This window comes from Opisthocomus hoazin, chromosome 24, assembly GCF_030867145.1.
Source record: "Opisthocomus hoazin isolate bOpiHoa1 chromosome 24, bOpiHoa1.hap1, whole genome shotgun sequence".
Classification (NCBI taxonomy): Eukaryota; Metazoa; Chordata; class Aves; order Opisthocomiformes; family Opisthocomidae; genus Opisthocomus; species Opisthocomus hoazin.
Genome location: NC_134437.1, coordinates 2,443,700 through 2,460,215, shown reverse-complemented (window position 1 = coordinate 2,460,215; position 16,516 = coordinate 2,443,700). Strand labels below are relative to the sequence as shown.

At 44.2% G+C, this 16,516-nt stretch overlaps 1 protein-coding gene across 1 annotated transcript; it reads right to left on the bottom strand.

Moving 5' to 3' along the window:
• Positions 1–460: 460 nt before the first annotated feature.
• Positions 461–15,083, bottom strand: POU2AF1 (POU class 2 homeobox associating factor 1). The gene is made up of 11 exons (XM_009942255.2): positions 15,049–15,083; positions 14,345–14,387; positions 13,983–14,254; positions 12,266–12,537; positions 8,974–9,079; positions 8,224–8,370; positions 5,847–5,898; positions 5,267–5,433; positions 4,791–4,907; positions 963–1,127; positions 461–532 (listed from the first exon to the last, which is right to left on the bottom strand). Exons 2-11 carry the CDS (start codon positions 14,346–14,348, stop codon positions 461–463), a joined length of 1,374 nt encoding a protein of 457 aa, XP_009940557.2. The 5' UTR covers positions 14,349–14,387; positions 15,049–15,083.
• Positions 15,084–16,516: the final 1,433 nt, after the last annotated feature.

The following is a 16,516-nucleotide window of genomic DNA, read 5'->3' as shown; positions in this document are numbered from 1 at the left end:
CTGCATTTCTACCAGTATCTCTGTACAGGACCTAACAAGAGGCACAGTTCGAGCATGTCTTAGAGTAGTATTTCTCAACCTTTTATAGCCAAACTACCATTTTTTGTTCCATCACCACCATGGGTTTCAGTTGCCATCAAATCACAGGTTGGTTGTACTTGGAACATTTGCCTATTTATGTAACAGCCATTTACTTTGCTTGCCTCCTTGCCTGTATGCAATACTTGAGGTTTATTAGTATACTTTGTCTACAAAACAAAGTTTTCAGCCATTTTAAAGCTCATCTTCTGATATCTTATATGCTACTCGTGGTCCACAGGTTGAGAAACGCTGTCATTCCACCCTGGTTTAAAGACTCTAGGAGCAGGGACATGTTGGTTAACCATCTTCACAGTTTTTCTAAGACACCTCATGCAATCAGCAAGCTGAAGTTGAAGCCATTCCAGAAACTGCAGGCAACCTAGGATCTGGCATTTCGGTGGCAGGACATGAATGCAGACGCAGCTTTCCCTTTCTTCAGCAAATGTCTAACCTGCCAAAAAATGTAGAATTTCATAACATACTGTCAGAAACTGTGCATACAGACACCCCAATACATACATACACACACTTACATACATGTGTACGTGTAAATAAATACACGTATAAACTCATCAGAGACTACAATGAGCTCCAGGAGCCTTTTCATACCTGTAGATATGAAACCCAATCATCACTTGAGATTTGCTGCCAGTATGAAAGAACTACACATTGATACCTCCCCAGATGTATTTGAAGCACCAGCTAATGACTGCTTTGCGCGTCTTGATTATGGATTTATTGAAGCGGGGAATCCCCAAGCCTACACCACTGCAAAGTCAGACCCATGACATACAACTTGTCCTTACTGTTCCCCTGGTAAGGACAGATGGGTGTGGTGTCCACAGATGTGTTAGCAACCAGCATCAGCGTGGATCATGTACCTGATCTCCTGCTTTTCCAGAAGGAGCCATGTGGATTGGCTGATCGTTGTCTAAGTTTCGGATGCTTGGGTCTGCCCCATGGTCAAGCAGCAACTGGATGATTTCTTTCTGGTTCTTGTCACAAGGCAATGCAGCTGCCATATGCAAAGCTGTGTTGCCATGTGCCTAATGCAGTGGAAGAAAAAGAAAGAAAAAAAAAAAAAGAGAAACCTGATGATATGCTGTGCTACCTACTCAGAATTGTCCTACGAATGGAGACCTGTGAAACGAGAGCTGAAGAAGCCTCACACGATTACTCACTGGGAAGTCAGGGAGTATCCCTGCTCTGTTTCTGCCATGTATGGCTGCTCATGCAGGAGATTTGTGGATTTAGATTTTTCTCTCTGATAGAGCACTACAAACTGTGGCTTAGGCACTTTGGGTACAGGTAACAAATAGTCCTGTATCAGCAACATTCCTAATCATTCTGCAACTCCCTGCTAAATTGTACCCTCATGTAAGCAGAGACCTGATGAGTTAATTGAAAAAGAGAAGGATAGAGGCCACGTAACGTGCATATTTATCCAGGAGAAACAATAGGAACTATTCTACTGGTAAACATTTAAGTCAATCTAAGGAACATGAAACACATTATGCTGTGTTACCCATCACATGTGGGCTATGCAAGGATCAACAACAGCAGACCCATTTGTGCTCCACACATCTCCACTATTCCCTTTTACAATCACTTGCAAGTGCCAGGAAGTTGCAAAGAGACCTTAACACAAGTGAAAGCCAGACCCAATAGTGTATAGGTTATACATGAGGCTCAGAGACTTATTTCTTGGATACAAGGCATCTTTGGCTGTGCAAGTCCTCCCAGGTTACCAAACTCCTGGCATTAAAAGCAGATGCTTTGTAAGGTACCAAGGCGTCCCGGTGGTCCAGCTGGGCCAGAGGTCCAGCAGCCCATGTCCCTCAGTGACTTTGGGTACTGTGGACCAAAATGGGCTGTAGGTGGCTTGGCTCTGCAGCAGACAAAACAAATCATACCGGGCACCAAACCTTCTCCTGGCTCCTTCCCAGAGCGCTGAAGGTAGTGCTGGGCTTTATTTTCATGGCGCTGTCATTAAACAGAGTCCTGAGGTCAAGGGCTTGCTTAAGCACATACTGACTCCAGCTTTGCCAGCAGGGGGATTTGCGCGGGAACGGCAGACGGTTTCTTCAGGAAGCCACGGGGGGGCGCAGGACCGAGGACGCGGCAATTTGTTGCAGAAAAACTCTGGTATCACCAGACCGTGTAGAAATCTGTGCGGCTGCCTAGTCAGGTATGACTGGTAACGGTTTTAAATGAGAAAACTCCAACAAGCAAATGCGTAAGACAAGGTATTTTTAGTCTGCAATAAGTCTCATTTAGGCAGCTGTATGTTTTTTCTCTCAGAAATGATCATACATTTGTCATGAACTTGGAATGGTTAGACACAAATTGGAATGTGTATTACTATTCCAGTTGTTAAAAGGAATACATATGATTTGCAGGACCTGTTTGCCACTGAGACATCAGGGACACTGAAGCACAAAACAAAACAGGAAAATCTTAGGCATTTTTTAAAAGCCCTGCAGATCCTTATCGATTTTATTATCCCATAGAGTCAAGGGATAGCTACAAGGTCTTTATAGGACTTCTCGTTAAAAGAGAAACATCTACATTTCTTTGCTGCATCTTTGTGACAAGAACACTTGATAGCTTCCAAATCCAGCCACTGGGCTACGAAAACAAGGCAATCTGACAATGTTTGATCATGAAGCCTCCCACTGTCTTTAGTAGGGCTTATGCGAGACAATGGTCCAGAGCACCAATATGTGGGCTGTAGATGCCCTTCAGCTGAAAAACACCTGAACGCTTTTCTCATTGTGAAATCCACAAGGAAATGGATCTGGAGTGAGACAACCACAGCAAGCAGTGGGTGAGCCAGTAGAGCCAAAACATGGACTCCAGCATCCCTCTTTTCTCATCGTCTTCATACTTGGAAGAGCTAAAAAGCCAGGATGGGTATCAGACAATCTTGCCATCATATTTCTCACTGTGCCAGACAGCCCACCAACAAGGCTGAAGACTCCAGGTGATCCTATCACTGTAGGAAGCTCTCACAGGATTGTGATCAAGAGACAACAGCAGACTCCCACGACAAGCTAGCACCTGTCTAATGGGTCTTAAAAGATACAGAAAGAATGTAGTGAAAAGGCAGCATAAGGCCCTCCACTGCACATGAAGACAAAAACTCAGTGTTATTACCCACATACACAAAGCAAAACATGTTTCCTCCATTCCAACAGAAATCTGTAGTGGAAAAAAAAGTGAAGCTGCCTAGTATCTGCTTCCCAAGTGAGCAACTGAGTTGACAGAAAACATTCAGTTCCTTTCTGATGGACACAAGCATGTGAATGCTCTAGGGAGTACAAGCAAGGCTAAGAGACTGAAACTGTTGAAATGAAAAGCTAATGCACTGACGTTCTCAAAACGGGGAGCCCTAGCCTTGCCCTCCCCTCCCTCTGTCCTTTCCTGCTCAAGGGTACCCTTCTGCAGAAGCAGCCAGAATCACCCACTTAGTTCTGCTAAGAGGGGGCAGCCAGTCAAGGGCCAAAGATCTGGCTGATGGTGCAGAGCGATGTCTCAGCTAAGGCACAGGAATGTCAGGATTTTTGCTTAGCAGGATGGGTGAAGCTGATACATCTGCAAGATAGCGTCACTGCTTGGTATCTGCTCAGAGGTGAAGTATGGGGCAGCAAGGTGATGGGTGACACAACAGCAGCACTGGGAAGGTTTCTAGCTTGCTTTATACAACCTAGGAATGGCTGTGCCTCCAGAAATGCTGCACTGCGGAACCAACCTTAGCAAAATTTCAGCTCAGTAAGCAGGGTTGTACAGAATACCTCACGCAGAGTCTCGAGCCTCCAGAATCAGAGGTGATATACTTGCCACAGTGCCTAGGCTCCCACATGCTCAGCAAGGATGCTGTCTCGCTTCATAGAGATGGTTTACCCATGTTTCACCTGCCTGGCAATGTCAGCCACTGGTTCACTGCCTGTAGCACGTGTCTGTCTCCTGTTCTTGCTGCCGGCAGCTGTTAGGGCTTGGAGGGCCCTGTGAATATTTTGATTCTCCAGGCTCAAACTTGCAGGCAGCCATCACAATAACCAGTTTGTACCCAGGCACAAACAGAGCCAGAAGACTTGCAAATAATATTTAAGGCAGAAAGAGTCACCATCTCCCTTAACTGAAATAGGAGTTTTGTCCCTTCTATGCACAGCATGTTTGACGGGAGAAATTACTTGATACGTGGCTGCCCTAAACTGCTGTCCTTCAGTATTATGTTGCTGCCAACAGCAAATCATTGCATCACTGCAGATCTGTTTTCTCAATCTTCAGCCTAATGTAGTAAAGTTCATGTTCCTCCTCAAGTAACCACTTCCCATGTCCTTCCTCTTCCCTGGTTATCTCACTTGCTCATTCTGTCAGATTCTGCCTGCTGGGAGAGAGGCCTGTGTTTCACGACACAGCTTAGAGTTCAAGCCAGGCACTGCTTTCCAGGTGAAGCGTCTATTTACTGGAAAATGCATTTTCAGGTTAAAAAAGAAAAAAGTTCAGGTTAACCAACTGTGGCTCTTTCCCTCCAGAAAAAAATGTGTGTGGGAAGAGAATAACTGGTTTCTGCAGAACTCCACAGAGCTCCTAACACCTCTGTCTGCATGCAGCCTCCCACCACAGCACAGCTCTCGCACTGCTCTCGGCATCTCTTCTGCCTGTGGATGTGCACACAAATCCTGTCCATGCATGGCCTGACTCACCTTGTTGTTGACAAAGTCCTTGGACTTATAAGCATTCAGCTCCAAGAAGTATCTGAGAAGGCAGATGTTCCCATCCTGGACTGTATAATGAAGAACTGTCTTGTTGCTTTTCACATCCTATTTAAAAGCAGAAAATCCAAACAAAATCAGAAGCGTTCTGCAGAACAACCTGAAAATATTACATAAGCCCATCGGAGAAAAGTCCCAGCCAGCTCTGCAGCTAATATGGAGCACCTCTTTCCCTTCAGTGTCGCTCTTAGTGTCCAGTGTTTTCTTCAAGCTGCGAGAAATTAACTCCAAAAGCCAGCAATTAACTCTGCAACCAGTCACTTGAAAGGGGAATAGGCTTGTCCCTTCTGTCAGCAGTTCATTCCTTCTCCAATTCTATGGTTTGAGCACAGCACAAGCAGCAGGCAGGGCAGGGAAGAGTTCCCATAAAAACAGACAGCATACGGATAACTGAGCCGATCCCCTACCCGGCTGTAGATGGAGGCTCCTGACTGCACCAGGAGGTGAATACAGGACTCCAGTTCTTCACTCCGGTGCTGAAGATCTTTCTGCTGCTCTTCCATCAACATCTGGCAACCCTGATCCCGAAGCAGGGAATTGTGGGCCAGAACAGCACAGTGAAGTGGGGTATGGCCTGGGAAAGCAAGCATGGGAGGAAGATAATGACACTCCCAATGAAGATATTGATGTACAGAGAGGAAGCAAGGGCTGGCAAGGAGAGCGTATGCATCTCTGCACATGTATTGTTAAGGCACCAGCCCTTCTCTGGTTTCAAAAGTAGCATATTGACTGTATAGACACCTTATGGGGCACTCCAGCATGTGCTCAGTTGCAACTATGCATTGAATCACCATTGAATCATCAGCACTGTTGAATTCTGTGGCATCTGAGTGTACAGCAACGATTCTGCCCCAGGCTGTTTCTGAGGCCACTTGGGCCTCCTAGCACACCACCAAATACCAATGAGCATCGGTCAATAAAATATCTAATACAGGTGTGGGGTTTTTTTTTAATACTACTGTAAAATATTTGTACAAATCAGTTTACCTTCAAAATCCTTCATTTCTAAATCAAAAGGGAAAGCTAGTGACAGTATAACCTAGAAGCAACAGAGAAATGGAAAATTTTAGTTCAGCAGAACACCGTCCAATCCAAAATCAGTCAAAACTAACAAAATGTAAGAACAAACAAACAGATAATTATCATTTAACTACAAACTAAGCCTTTATTTGACGTTAGATTTCAGTGCTGTGAATCTATTTCCTAACAGGGACATTCAGGGTTACACAAGGTGATCATGTTCACTGGTTTCCTAAGCCACACCAAAGTACAGTATCCTGTTGGTTTCTCAGTTCAGAACAGTAAAATTAAGTCACTGCCCCCAGCTCAAGAGTGCTAGCCTCCTCACTTTCACCTTGGATCACGCAAAGGCACCAATAACACTAATTCATATTTATTCTGAATTATTCTTGGCAAGGATAAATGAAAATCTCTCCTTACATGTACAACCCAACTTTATTACCTAAAAGTCTGCTGAAACTGGAAATTCTCAGACTGAATTTATTTCCTTTTTATTTTTAATGTGCAGCAGATGTGCCGCAGCGTGACAGGTTAAAACCACAGCTTGTTGGAATGCCTGCAGCAATGAGGATGCAAAGCCTATAAACAGCATGAAATAGCGGTGTGGAGATTGGCATTGCTTGGATTTAGCACAGTAAAAATTTTGAAACTCTTTAATTTAAGAAAATTATAGATTCAATGTGATGCAGCCAAGCATCTCCTTGTTTATATTGTCATAGACAATGCATTCTTTGCTCTTGGTTGAATAAAGCAAGTTGTTCACATCACAGCACCTTGGTTGAGAATTTTTGCAGTGCAGTGACTCATCCAGAACTTTGTTGAGTTAGACAAGGCACAGGACAGAATCCTTCTGCTGAAAGATTATCCAGAACAGTTAGGGCTTGTGCTCTCTTCATAACAATAATGTAATATATACAGATCAGATATTGACAAGTAACTCTGAGCTGCCTGATGATTAGAGACTAGATGTTTAACCCTTTAGAAAAAAACAATTAAAATAAATAAACAAACAAACAAACCATAAAGCATTTCTTGGCTTTGACTGCACCAGAAGCAAGCCTGTGTGCATTTTCCCTTTTTATGTCAGGGCAAAAAAACCCCAAACCAAACCAAAAAACAAAACACAAACCACCACAAGGCACTCTGGGAGGCTTTGTTGGAATCATCTGGATGTAAACCACTTTTCCTCACTGAATGAAACACCTATTTTCCAAAGAACTTGTAATGTTACAGATTAACTGCCTGCTCATGACTTAACCCAGGGCGTGTGCAAGGCAGAGCTAATGAATGCCTGAGATCGACTGCCAGCATGCTACGTACCCCCTGGCACTTCCACTGACGCATCCCTCATCCTCAGAGGACCCTGTGCCCTGCCCTCAGGTAAACTCATCAGCAGCCATGCTGCTGAAACAAAACTCTGCATCAAAGCTGACTATACTCAGTCTTGACACGAATTAAGGAAGGCACATTTTATCAATTCCATTTTACGGCAAACAGCTAAGCATTTAAGAGACACATTCCAGTATGCTTGTCTGTATATAATCCCTTCCAAAAATTCCCACAGTGCCTTTTCTAATGTGCTAATTTGCTCTTCAGGGCTGCTGGAGTCTGGCTGGCACACAACTTAGGTGTAGACCCTGTCTACAGAAAGATCGGTGAAGCAATAGAGAAGTGAAGAGCTTTCATGACTTACATAGCCAGATCTAGTAGATTCTGGCCATACAGGAGTGTCTAGTTTCTCTCACACTCTGGAAAATCTCCTCGATGGATCTTGGTTTTGCATAAAACCTGAAAAATGTGTCTTATTTTGAAGGTGCCTGTGCTGACTCGGTCTGCAGGGTCACATCTGCTCTCTCTTCAGCTGGCTTGAGTCTGGACACCATGTGTTGCTCCCATCTGGATGACACTGACATCAGAGAGGAGGTTTCACACTGCTATTTTGCTCCCTCTCCACGCACCCCTCAGCTGCTTGCAGCCTCTGGGGAACCCTCTCCAATGCAGGCATCAGTACAACACTGGGGGCTCAAGCCAGAGCAAGTCTACTCTGCCTGGCCTGCCATCTACAAATTTAGAGCTATGATCTGCAGAAAGAATGTATTTTCCCCCACAGATATGCTTAAGCCATTTCCTCTGTAACAGGAGGCTGATGTTACCTGCAAGTATAGGCCTAAAACACAAATAACCTGGGAAGTCGATTCCTAACACTATAGAAAAGGAGACTTTGGTCAGTCTTCATTGCTTACTGGCACCTTGCCTTCTGAGGCAGTTATTTAAAGGCACCAACATCGAGACTTTATTGTAGGTTTGTATTGCTAGCAATTAAAACCATAAAAGCTTTTCCTACCTGAAGAACTTGGGCATACCCATACGCTGCAGCAAGATGTAAAGCTGACTGCCCTTTGTTGTCTACAGCATTCACATCTGCTCCTGTCTGGATCAAATCATAGACAATAGCTGGCTGCCTGGCAGTGACAGCCACCAGCAGAGGAGTCTGAAAATAGCAGCACAGCGGATAAAATGTGAGAGTCTAGAAGCAGACACTATCATAAAACAACGAACAGGAGAACACAGTCTAGGATTAATAGTATCTAGAATCCTAAGGATTGTGGTGCATAAACCAAAGAGAGTTCATAGGCAGATTTTGAATCCCACACATTAGAACCCACAGCATCACGAGATGGGGGGCATTTCCCAGCTCCTGCTGAACTCCCTCTAGTGTTCTTCGGCCCTAATTTGGATGACAACCCAAGTCCAGCATTTTTGAAACACCGTTTATGTCAGGTGCAGCACTCTTAGCATAAATCTGTTGTTCATAAAACCTTCAGCCTCAGAGACTACTGCCAACATACAAATTTTCCTGGAACAGTGTTGTCTTAGATCACTCTGTGAACCATGGGCTGAAAAGAACTCATTCTCACTCCACCTAATTTTAGGAGCCTGCCAGAGGCACCTAAGCAAGGCATATCAATGCCCAAGTCTTCCTCTGCAGTAACAGAGAGACAGAGCTAGATTTTTCATGGCATCAGTTGCTCTCAGTCATGCAAAGCCCATACCCATCCTAAACAACACTGCAGGAGAAAGGGGTCCATATTACCTTTCCTCTGTGTTCCTTGGCATCAAGTCTTCGCAGCAATTTCATGCGCTCTGCAGCTGCCAATGTATATGCCCTCATACCTTTAGCTGCATAAATATGTAGAATTCTAAGACAGTAAATAAAGACACCAATCACTGCTTGGCTGTGAACCACCCTGGGGGCAAACAGTTTTACAGGGTAGCATAGCCACTTTGGGGGTTTTATACCCAGTGTTCCACAAAACCATGACGTAAACCCCAAAGGGCTTGACTTTGAAAGCACGCACTCCCATGGAAAGGGCTTTCTGCCTCAAAATAACTGCAGCTTTCATGCACCCTCAGCACTCCTGAGCTTTGCCATGCCGTCTCCTTTCCACTTCAGCACTTTCAGGTGAGATTCGCCCTTGTGCTTGGAGGTATCTAAGTCCTCCACAAAGCCTAGTGTTGGGGCCCAGTGTACCATATCATATCACTTATTGGGGCGATATGGCCTTGTATGCAATGGTGATATCTCACCATCCAGGGTAACAAACAGCCCCTTTGAAATAGTGTATTTGTAAACAGCCTGTTAAGCTCTACATCTTTATCAAAACTACTGGTGAGCGGGACTGACAAAGAGCTGTCACAACCCATAGCAGTTATGGGCTTGCTTGTGACGTGGCACTTAGCGACAGGGAAAACACTTCACTGCTTCACTTTGGTTGCCTGGCTCTACGGCTGGAGTTGGAGACAATTAGACAGAGCTTACTCGCCACATCCATTTCCCCAGGTCCTATTTGAAAGGGCGCTGGGCATGCACAGGTAGATTTGCAATACCCCCTTGTGCAGCAGGAGACCATCCTACAGGCAGTTATACCAGTCCCTGGCTTTGTTTCACTCCAGACAGCAACATTTGATACTGTTTAGTCAGAAGGCCGTAGGCAGTGGTTTCTTCCCTCAGGTAATTTTGTACCCCAGAGTCACAACTTGCAACTTCAGGAAGTAGAAATGCAAGCTCAGCATTACCTGTGGCTGCACACCCACACATCTCCAGGGATGCCAACAGAGGATAGTAGTGATTGAACTAACACCTGAACTGCAGGAGTGTTTCTGTGCAGAAGGACTGCTTGAGCACACAGTGCCTCCAGGTCATCTGTGGATCACAGAGCTCCTCCTTTGTCTGCCTTAATGTGCAAGATTAGCAGAAAGTCTAACAGCTAATCAATCTGCAGTTCTCAGCTGTACATACGTTGTTGAGCTAATTGATTGCTAAACCAATGCTGGTTTACCCTTTTCGACAGGAAATAAAACACTCTAGGCATATAAAAGTTACTGTAGATCTTTATTGAAAAAGATTTTGTCTTTTTCTAACCAGAACAACCCAGAAAGAAATTCTGCAACAGTTCATCATTGTTTTATATTCACACAGAGAATTTACATACAATGGAGTGAAAGAAATTTAAAAGCAATCTTAGCAACCACAGGCTTGATTCACAACTGCGTTATCCCAGTTTTAGCTACTGCATGTCTTAGTACTTATAAAACCAGAGTAAGCAGTGGTGAACTAAGCTCCTCCTAATTAATTTCTTTGCTGGGTTTTTCTGCAAATTTAAGCCACTAATTTCAATGCACCTGAAATCCTGCTATTTTCATACAACTTTGTGATCACTTACATGATCTATTGCTTATGTCTTCCAGATTTGTCATTATCGTATAACAAAACATGCTTTGAAAGTCCTCAAGACTTTCAACCTGAGCTCGCAAACCTCACTCAGGCATAAACTGTAAGGTCACTTGAAATATTGCCTGGGTGGCAACTGGAGTGCTGGACACCAGGTGATAAACAGTGAAATAAATTATGCTGCAGTTAGATTTGCAAATATTAAAATCACCTAAGGATCCTGGGCTTCAGAAAGCAGAAAAACCCAGAGAAATTGTATTCACCAGCCAAGAATCCCTTGTTTGTTAAGAAAACAATAAGCAGAGTTAGAAGGGGATGTATCTCCTGCAAATATATTTGTCTGTGGCATGGCACTCCTGAACATCAACAATAGTATTTACAGCTGTTAAAAGCTGTAAAAGCTACTCGAGGAAAGAAAATCAGAAAACTAAAATGTGTGCACCTGTGGGGCTGGGAGACTACAGCAAAAAGAAACTTTCTCTAGCAGTAAGGCACAAGAGAGGTCACTAAGGTTCCTTGCATCAGCACATCATCACCAACTTCATTCAAATGCAACAGAACAAACAAAAGTATTGCCAGCTAACAGCAATGCCATGAATTCCTTGTTAGACTAAAGTCCAGATTTTGGAAGACCTTGTCTTCTCAATGATCTGCTGATATAGGGCCATGTCTTGCAATTCTGACTCAAGCAAAATTCCTGGTAACTTCAGTGGGACCAGGATCTGTCCATTGGTAGAACATGCAGCATTACCAGCCAGCCACAAAATCAGGCCCCCATCTTGAAGATGGACATTTTAGAGTCCGAAAACATTCTGCAGCTGAAAGACTATGACTCTAAACCACTGTCCCATACCTGCATGGCTGTGTCCCAATGACAGACAAGGTGAGACCTTCAAGTTACACCTTTGTGTGAACTCAAATGTTTCATCTAAGCTACTTTCTGTTTCTCTGTGAATAGAGATGTCTGACTGCACTGGCATTTAGTTCAGCTGTACTGACTTCTTTTCTTCAGACTAACACACCTACCTGCACCAGTAAAACAAAATTACACTTTACATTTTCCTATTTTCCAAAGAAGCAGTTCAATTTAGGAAAGACAAATGTGAATTCAGGCCCCAAAAATGTTTTCTAGTAGCCTAGATCAGGTGGAGACTCCTTCATGGACAGGGCAAAGACACATACATAAGGCATTTACACTGAGCTCTGGAAAGCAGTCATGTTGAACTAGATCTTGCCAATATTTAGAGGCAAGCGTACCCTCACCAAATGCTACAGTTGGCCATGGCTACACTATAATATGTCAATCTGAGATCATGCCACGTGTCTGAGGATGAAAGTCACCTCGTGCTGACGCTGAGCACAAGAACTACCCAATATCAAAAGCCTGCCTAGAAGAGGTAGCAGGAACTGTAACAGCAGATAAATCTTGTGCTGGGCCCCAGGACAAAGCAAGTTTCACACAATACTCAAGTCATGCTGTGCTAGAGGCAGACACCAAAATCACAAGTAAAGTTCCCACCCCATCCCCAAGCCTGCTTTTCCTCTGTACTCAGCACTCACTGTGGTGTCAGGTGGAGTATTGAGTAGGTGAGGATCAGGCCCCAGATGTGCAACTTAAAGCCCTTCAACAGAGAGAGCATGGTTTAAAACATACGTATCATTGTCTTCATCTTCTAGAAGCAGCTTTTCAATAGGCAATGTGCCGATGACTCGTCTGGCATCCTCCAGCTCCTGGGGGGCTGGCTCAGGAATGGAGATCGGCAAGGGCACAAACTGTGGCCCAGAAAGCGGGGAAGAAGCTGGCTGGTACTGCAAAGTAGAGGCTGGCAGCGCAGAGAGTGGCTGTGCCCATGGGAAGTATGTGAGAGGTGGCTGCTGATCCGTCACCTCGAGCTGAGGCACTGCAGCGGGGGTGGTGCTTCGGGGCTGTTAAAATAGAAGAGAAATAAAACAAAACAAACCAATTGGCCAGGTGGGGTGGGGGGAAGAACACAAACCAACAGAATAAGGATGCTCAGTTTCACTTTTAACATCCCTTTTCCTTTCTCTCTGGGTAAAGTGTTACACTGAGTGTGACAGTTTTCCCACGCTGGCTCCCATGAGAGTGGTGGCTGTGGGTGTCCCAGGTACTTGCTGCCAGTAGCTCACACTCATGTCAAGTTCCCTCTAGCTTTCTGTTCCCACTCCCACCCTCACTGCAAGCACAAGAGACAGTTGCACCCTGCGCTGAAAACTGCCTTGTTTGACAGTCTTTCCTGCAAGATGAATGCATGGGCACAACTTTGCTGCCACAAAGCTGAGGGCAGCTTATGCTGCCCTCTGCGAGAGTCCATCCTGACCAGCCCATCAGCCAAGGAAGAGTCACATTTGAAATGACAGCCCTTCCTCATCAGTGAAGGCCACAGGATGCAGGCACGAGCCTTTGCTGATTTGGTGGGTCAGTCTCAGTTGCTGAAGTGAAATATTAGAAGAAAAATAAACTGCTTGAGTTCAATTGAAACAGAGTTCTCCACCCTTCTCCTCTAAGAAAAAACAAATCACCTCAGGTCAGTCAAAAAGATTCTGTCTAGCCTGAAACCAAATATTCTGCTATGTTTGCATGCTATTTTGACCTTGCTCTTCCATCTTTAAATAGACATTTTTGAGACATTTATTGCCAAGTCACTCTTCCTGCTTCACCTGGTGGATGTGTTTTCTGGAATACCATTTGCCTTTTTTTTTTTTCAAGTTTGGAGTTAAATATTGAAGAATCCCCTGGATGCTGCTCAGATCTCTGGTAGGACTGTGTCCTAAGCATTTGTCCAGACAACAGCATTTATTGACTATAATGTGCATCCATTCAGTGAACTACTACTTTAATTGTGCTTCCTCAGGTATTCCAAATCCAAGATGAACAGCTCCTCAAGTTGGATTTGATGACAACAGTAAATGTAAAATTCCCCATGGTTATCCTTCAGCTGCAAACAGTATTCACCTTCTGTAAATAACTTTTCACAGACTTGGACAAACTCAGGGCAATGCAGCCCTGCTGCTGACTTGATGAGAGATGACTCATTTCCCAGGACAACAGCAAAGAACAGTGTATGTGTTAGTAACGTGGAAAGTCTGGAGGAGTGCAGAGAGCTGGGGAAATGGCAGTGAGGCATGCCTGATTTCAGCACAATCACAACTTTTTGTCCTGCAGAAATCATACTAACATCCAGCACAGTGCAGACACGGCCAGTGCTAGAACAACTATGTGGCATCGATGCCAAGACACACAACATTATAGTAATTAAATCAATCATACTAATTACATCCAGCACTGCCCATAGCTCTTGCTAGAAGGTGGGGAATTTGCTGTCATTTATACCTAGTTATTTTTGACTTACTGCAAAATTGGTGATCAGTGGTTGAGAAGTGTAGGTCAGAACAGATGAAGGTCCAACCAGTGTGTAACTGGGACACATAGGCTGAACATACATATCTGCTGTGTATGGACAGCTAACTGCTTCGTGGGACACATAGTCAGGGTAAGTGGTCCACTGAGTTAAAGGCTGTAAGGATGTGGGAGAGGGCTGTGAGATCCAGCCAGAACAGAGTGCTCCTTCATCTGTGACAGGCAATGCAGAGGCAGCAATATCCATATCAATGCAAGGCTGGCCTAAAAAACAGGAGAGGATTAAAGCCCAGTTCAGCATAGTCTTCCCTGCAGCAGGGCTGACAAACACTTAAAAAGATAGGGAAACATTACCCATTGGTGAATAGGAAGGAAGTGGCTGATGGGGCAAAACCACCTAGAAGAGAGAAGAGAAATACCCACAGATTAAGACTGTAAGCATTAAATTCAATCCTCTCTGAGAAGCACCGAGAAACAGAACTATTACTGGTTGGTTATCAACTACTGCTTGAATGTCCCCACCTGCCTCCATGGAAGGGCCAGCAGAACTGACCCCAGTCTGTTTATGGGCCTAGCCAAAATCCACATGTCCCTTCAGCTCCAGGGCGTCTTAAACAGTATTTAAACCTTGTGTTGCAGAGGAATTCCTCTTCAGAGAGGAGCCAGTCAATCTGCTTCCTCCTGGGAGGACAGATAGAGGTAGGCTGAAACTAAGAAGCAAATTGCCAAGTATGGCTCTGGCTGATCTCTTGTTGTGCTCTTGAACATGCTGCTTAACTTCCAAGCCACCTTCTGTTCCTAGGAGTTAGATCCTGACAAGTGCAAAGCACTTTCATCCTTCATTAAGGCAATGGTGACTGAAGGTGCTCAGCACCCTAAAGGCACTCCACCTAAAGTAAAGACACATTTAACGGTAACTCCAGATAACATGAGGCTGTGTTGCCTTCAAAATGTTTTAGAGGTGCAAAGATTTCTTTCATTGCCAGCTGGTGCCAGGGCTGGTCAATCATTTAGCTACTGAGGAAGAATTTTCTGCCTCTGTTTGTTTTCTCTTTTACCGTTGTAGCTGCCGTTGCACTGGTATTATGAACATTTCCCCGTTTCCTTTTCAATAGCTCCTTCACTGGCTCTTTGACACGGACACCTTGATAGGGGCGAGGCTGCGGCTGCTGTTCTGGAGCAGAAGCTGAGGAAAAAAAAAAATGCAGTTTACATTTATTTTCACTTCTGCCATTTGCACAGAGTCAAAATCCCCATAGCAGCCTGCTTGTCTGCAGGCTGTACTAGTCAACGTGGCTGGAGTTTGGACTCATAACATTTTCCTCCTTAGCTAATGATGTCTTTTGGCCCATACATGATGTCAGATGGCATAGCCCTTCTTTCTACCTTTGCGGCTTGGATGCTGTGATCACATAGATGAATCATGAAGACAACCTAACCTGAAATAAGTATGCTTGCCATTCCCTCCAGCTGTTAAATACCTGCAGAAATACCAAGAAAACTAGCCTGCTCTTTTTGAAAAAAAGAGCATTCATGCAGAATTCACAGCACAAGAGCTCACGCAGGCCTCGCAGCCGGGATGGTCTGAAAGCCAGTGCTGGTGGTTTCCTTGCCGCGCTGGCAGGTGTTTTTATGGCCTGCAGAAGCCGTGCCCCATCAGGCACAGAGGGTAATGAACATGGTCTGTTGAATACATAGGCATATTACTCTAGATATTTATGAAAGCCAGAGAGCACGTAGTACAAGGAAAAGTGGTTGTTGCTGTTACACAAAGGATAATACTCCATTCCTAAAAGCAACAGCTACCAACAGACCTCCACCTCCCTGTGGGGATATATTTTATACATGAGTGAAATAAGAATAGTAATGGTGAGACACACACACTAAAGGGAGGTGAAAAATGGTGTCCCTCTTCAAAACTTGCCAGCTAGGTAGACAAAAAACAAAAGCAGAGAGGCAACAAATAAATGCTGATTTTTCCTCAAACTGTCTCTAGACTAAACCTTTCATTCTGCTGCCTTCAATGGTATTCCAGTGTATTAATTGTGATGTTCCACTTTTTTTTCCTCCTTAATCCCTGAGCCTGAAATTCTGTTTTCTTTAGGCTTCTGACAAAAACGGCCTGTTTATTTTATTCCTCCTGAGTTCACTTGTGTGTGTCTGCTTTATGTTGCTTCAGTGTCATTGATCTGCAGTGCAGTGATTTACACCCACCTGAAGGACAAATCAGACTGAGTATATACAACAGGCATATAATACAGATTGGTTAGTAGATATCTAGCCTATGACATAGCAATTGCTGGCCAGGTAGATACATTAAAAAGTAGAGATTAGATATTAAAGAGAAATACATTACATTCTGTACTTAGACGGAAGCTGTAAATGCAATGCAAATTAGAAAAGAATCCTAATTTGGAAACCCATTTAACTCATTACTAGTTTGGCATGCATACCTCATAGCTTTTGAGAGCAGGTAGGTATACTTCAGTGCTATCCTGGACCAGGGTCATGTTTCTGTTCCAAATA

Coding starts and splice junctions, on each gene's coding strand:
- POU2AF1 (XM_009942255.2), bottom strand. Junction 9,080..12,265: donor GAAGATGAAGACAATGATAC/GTATGTTTTAAA, acceptor TTACTGTCTTAG/AATTCTACATATTTATGCAG. Junction 4,908..5,266: donor GAGCCTCCATCTACAGCCGG/GTAGGGGATCGG, acceptor GCTTTTAAATAG/GATGTGAAAAGCAACAAGAC.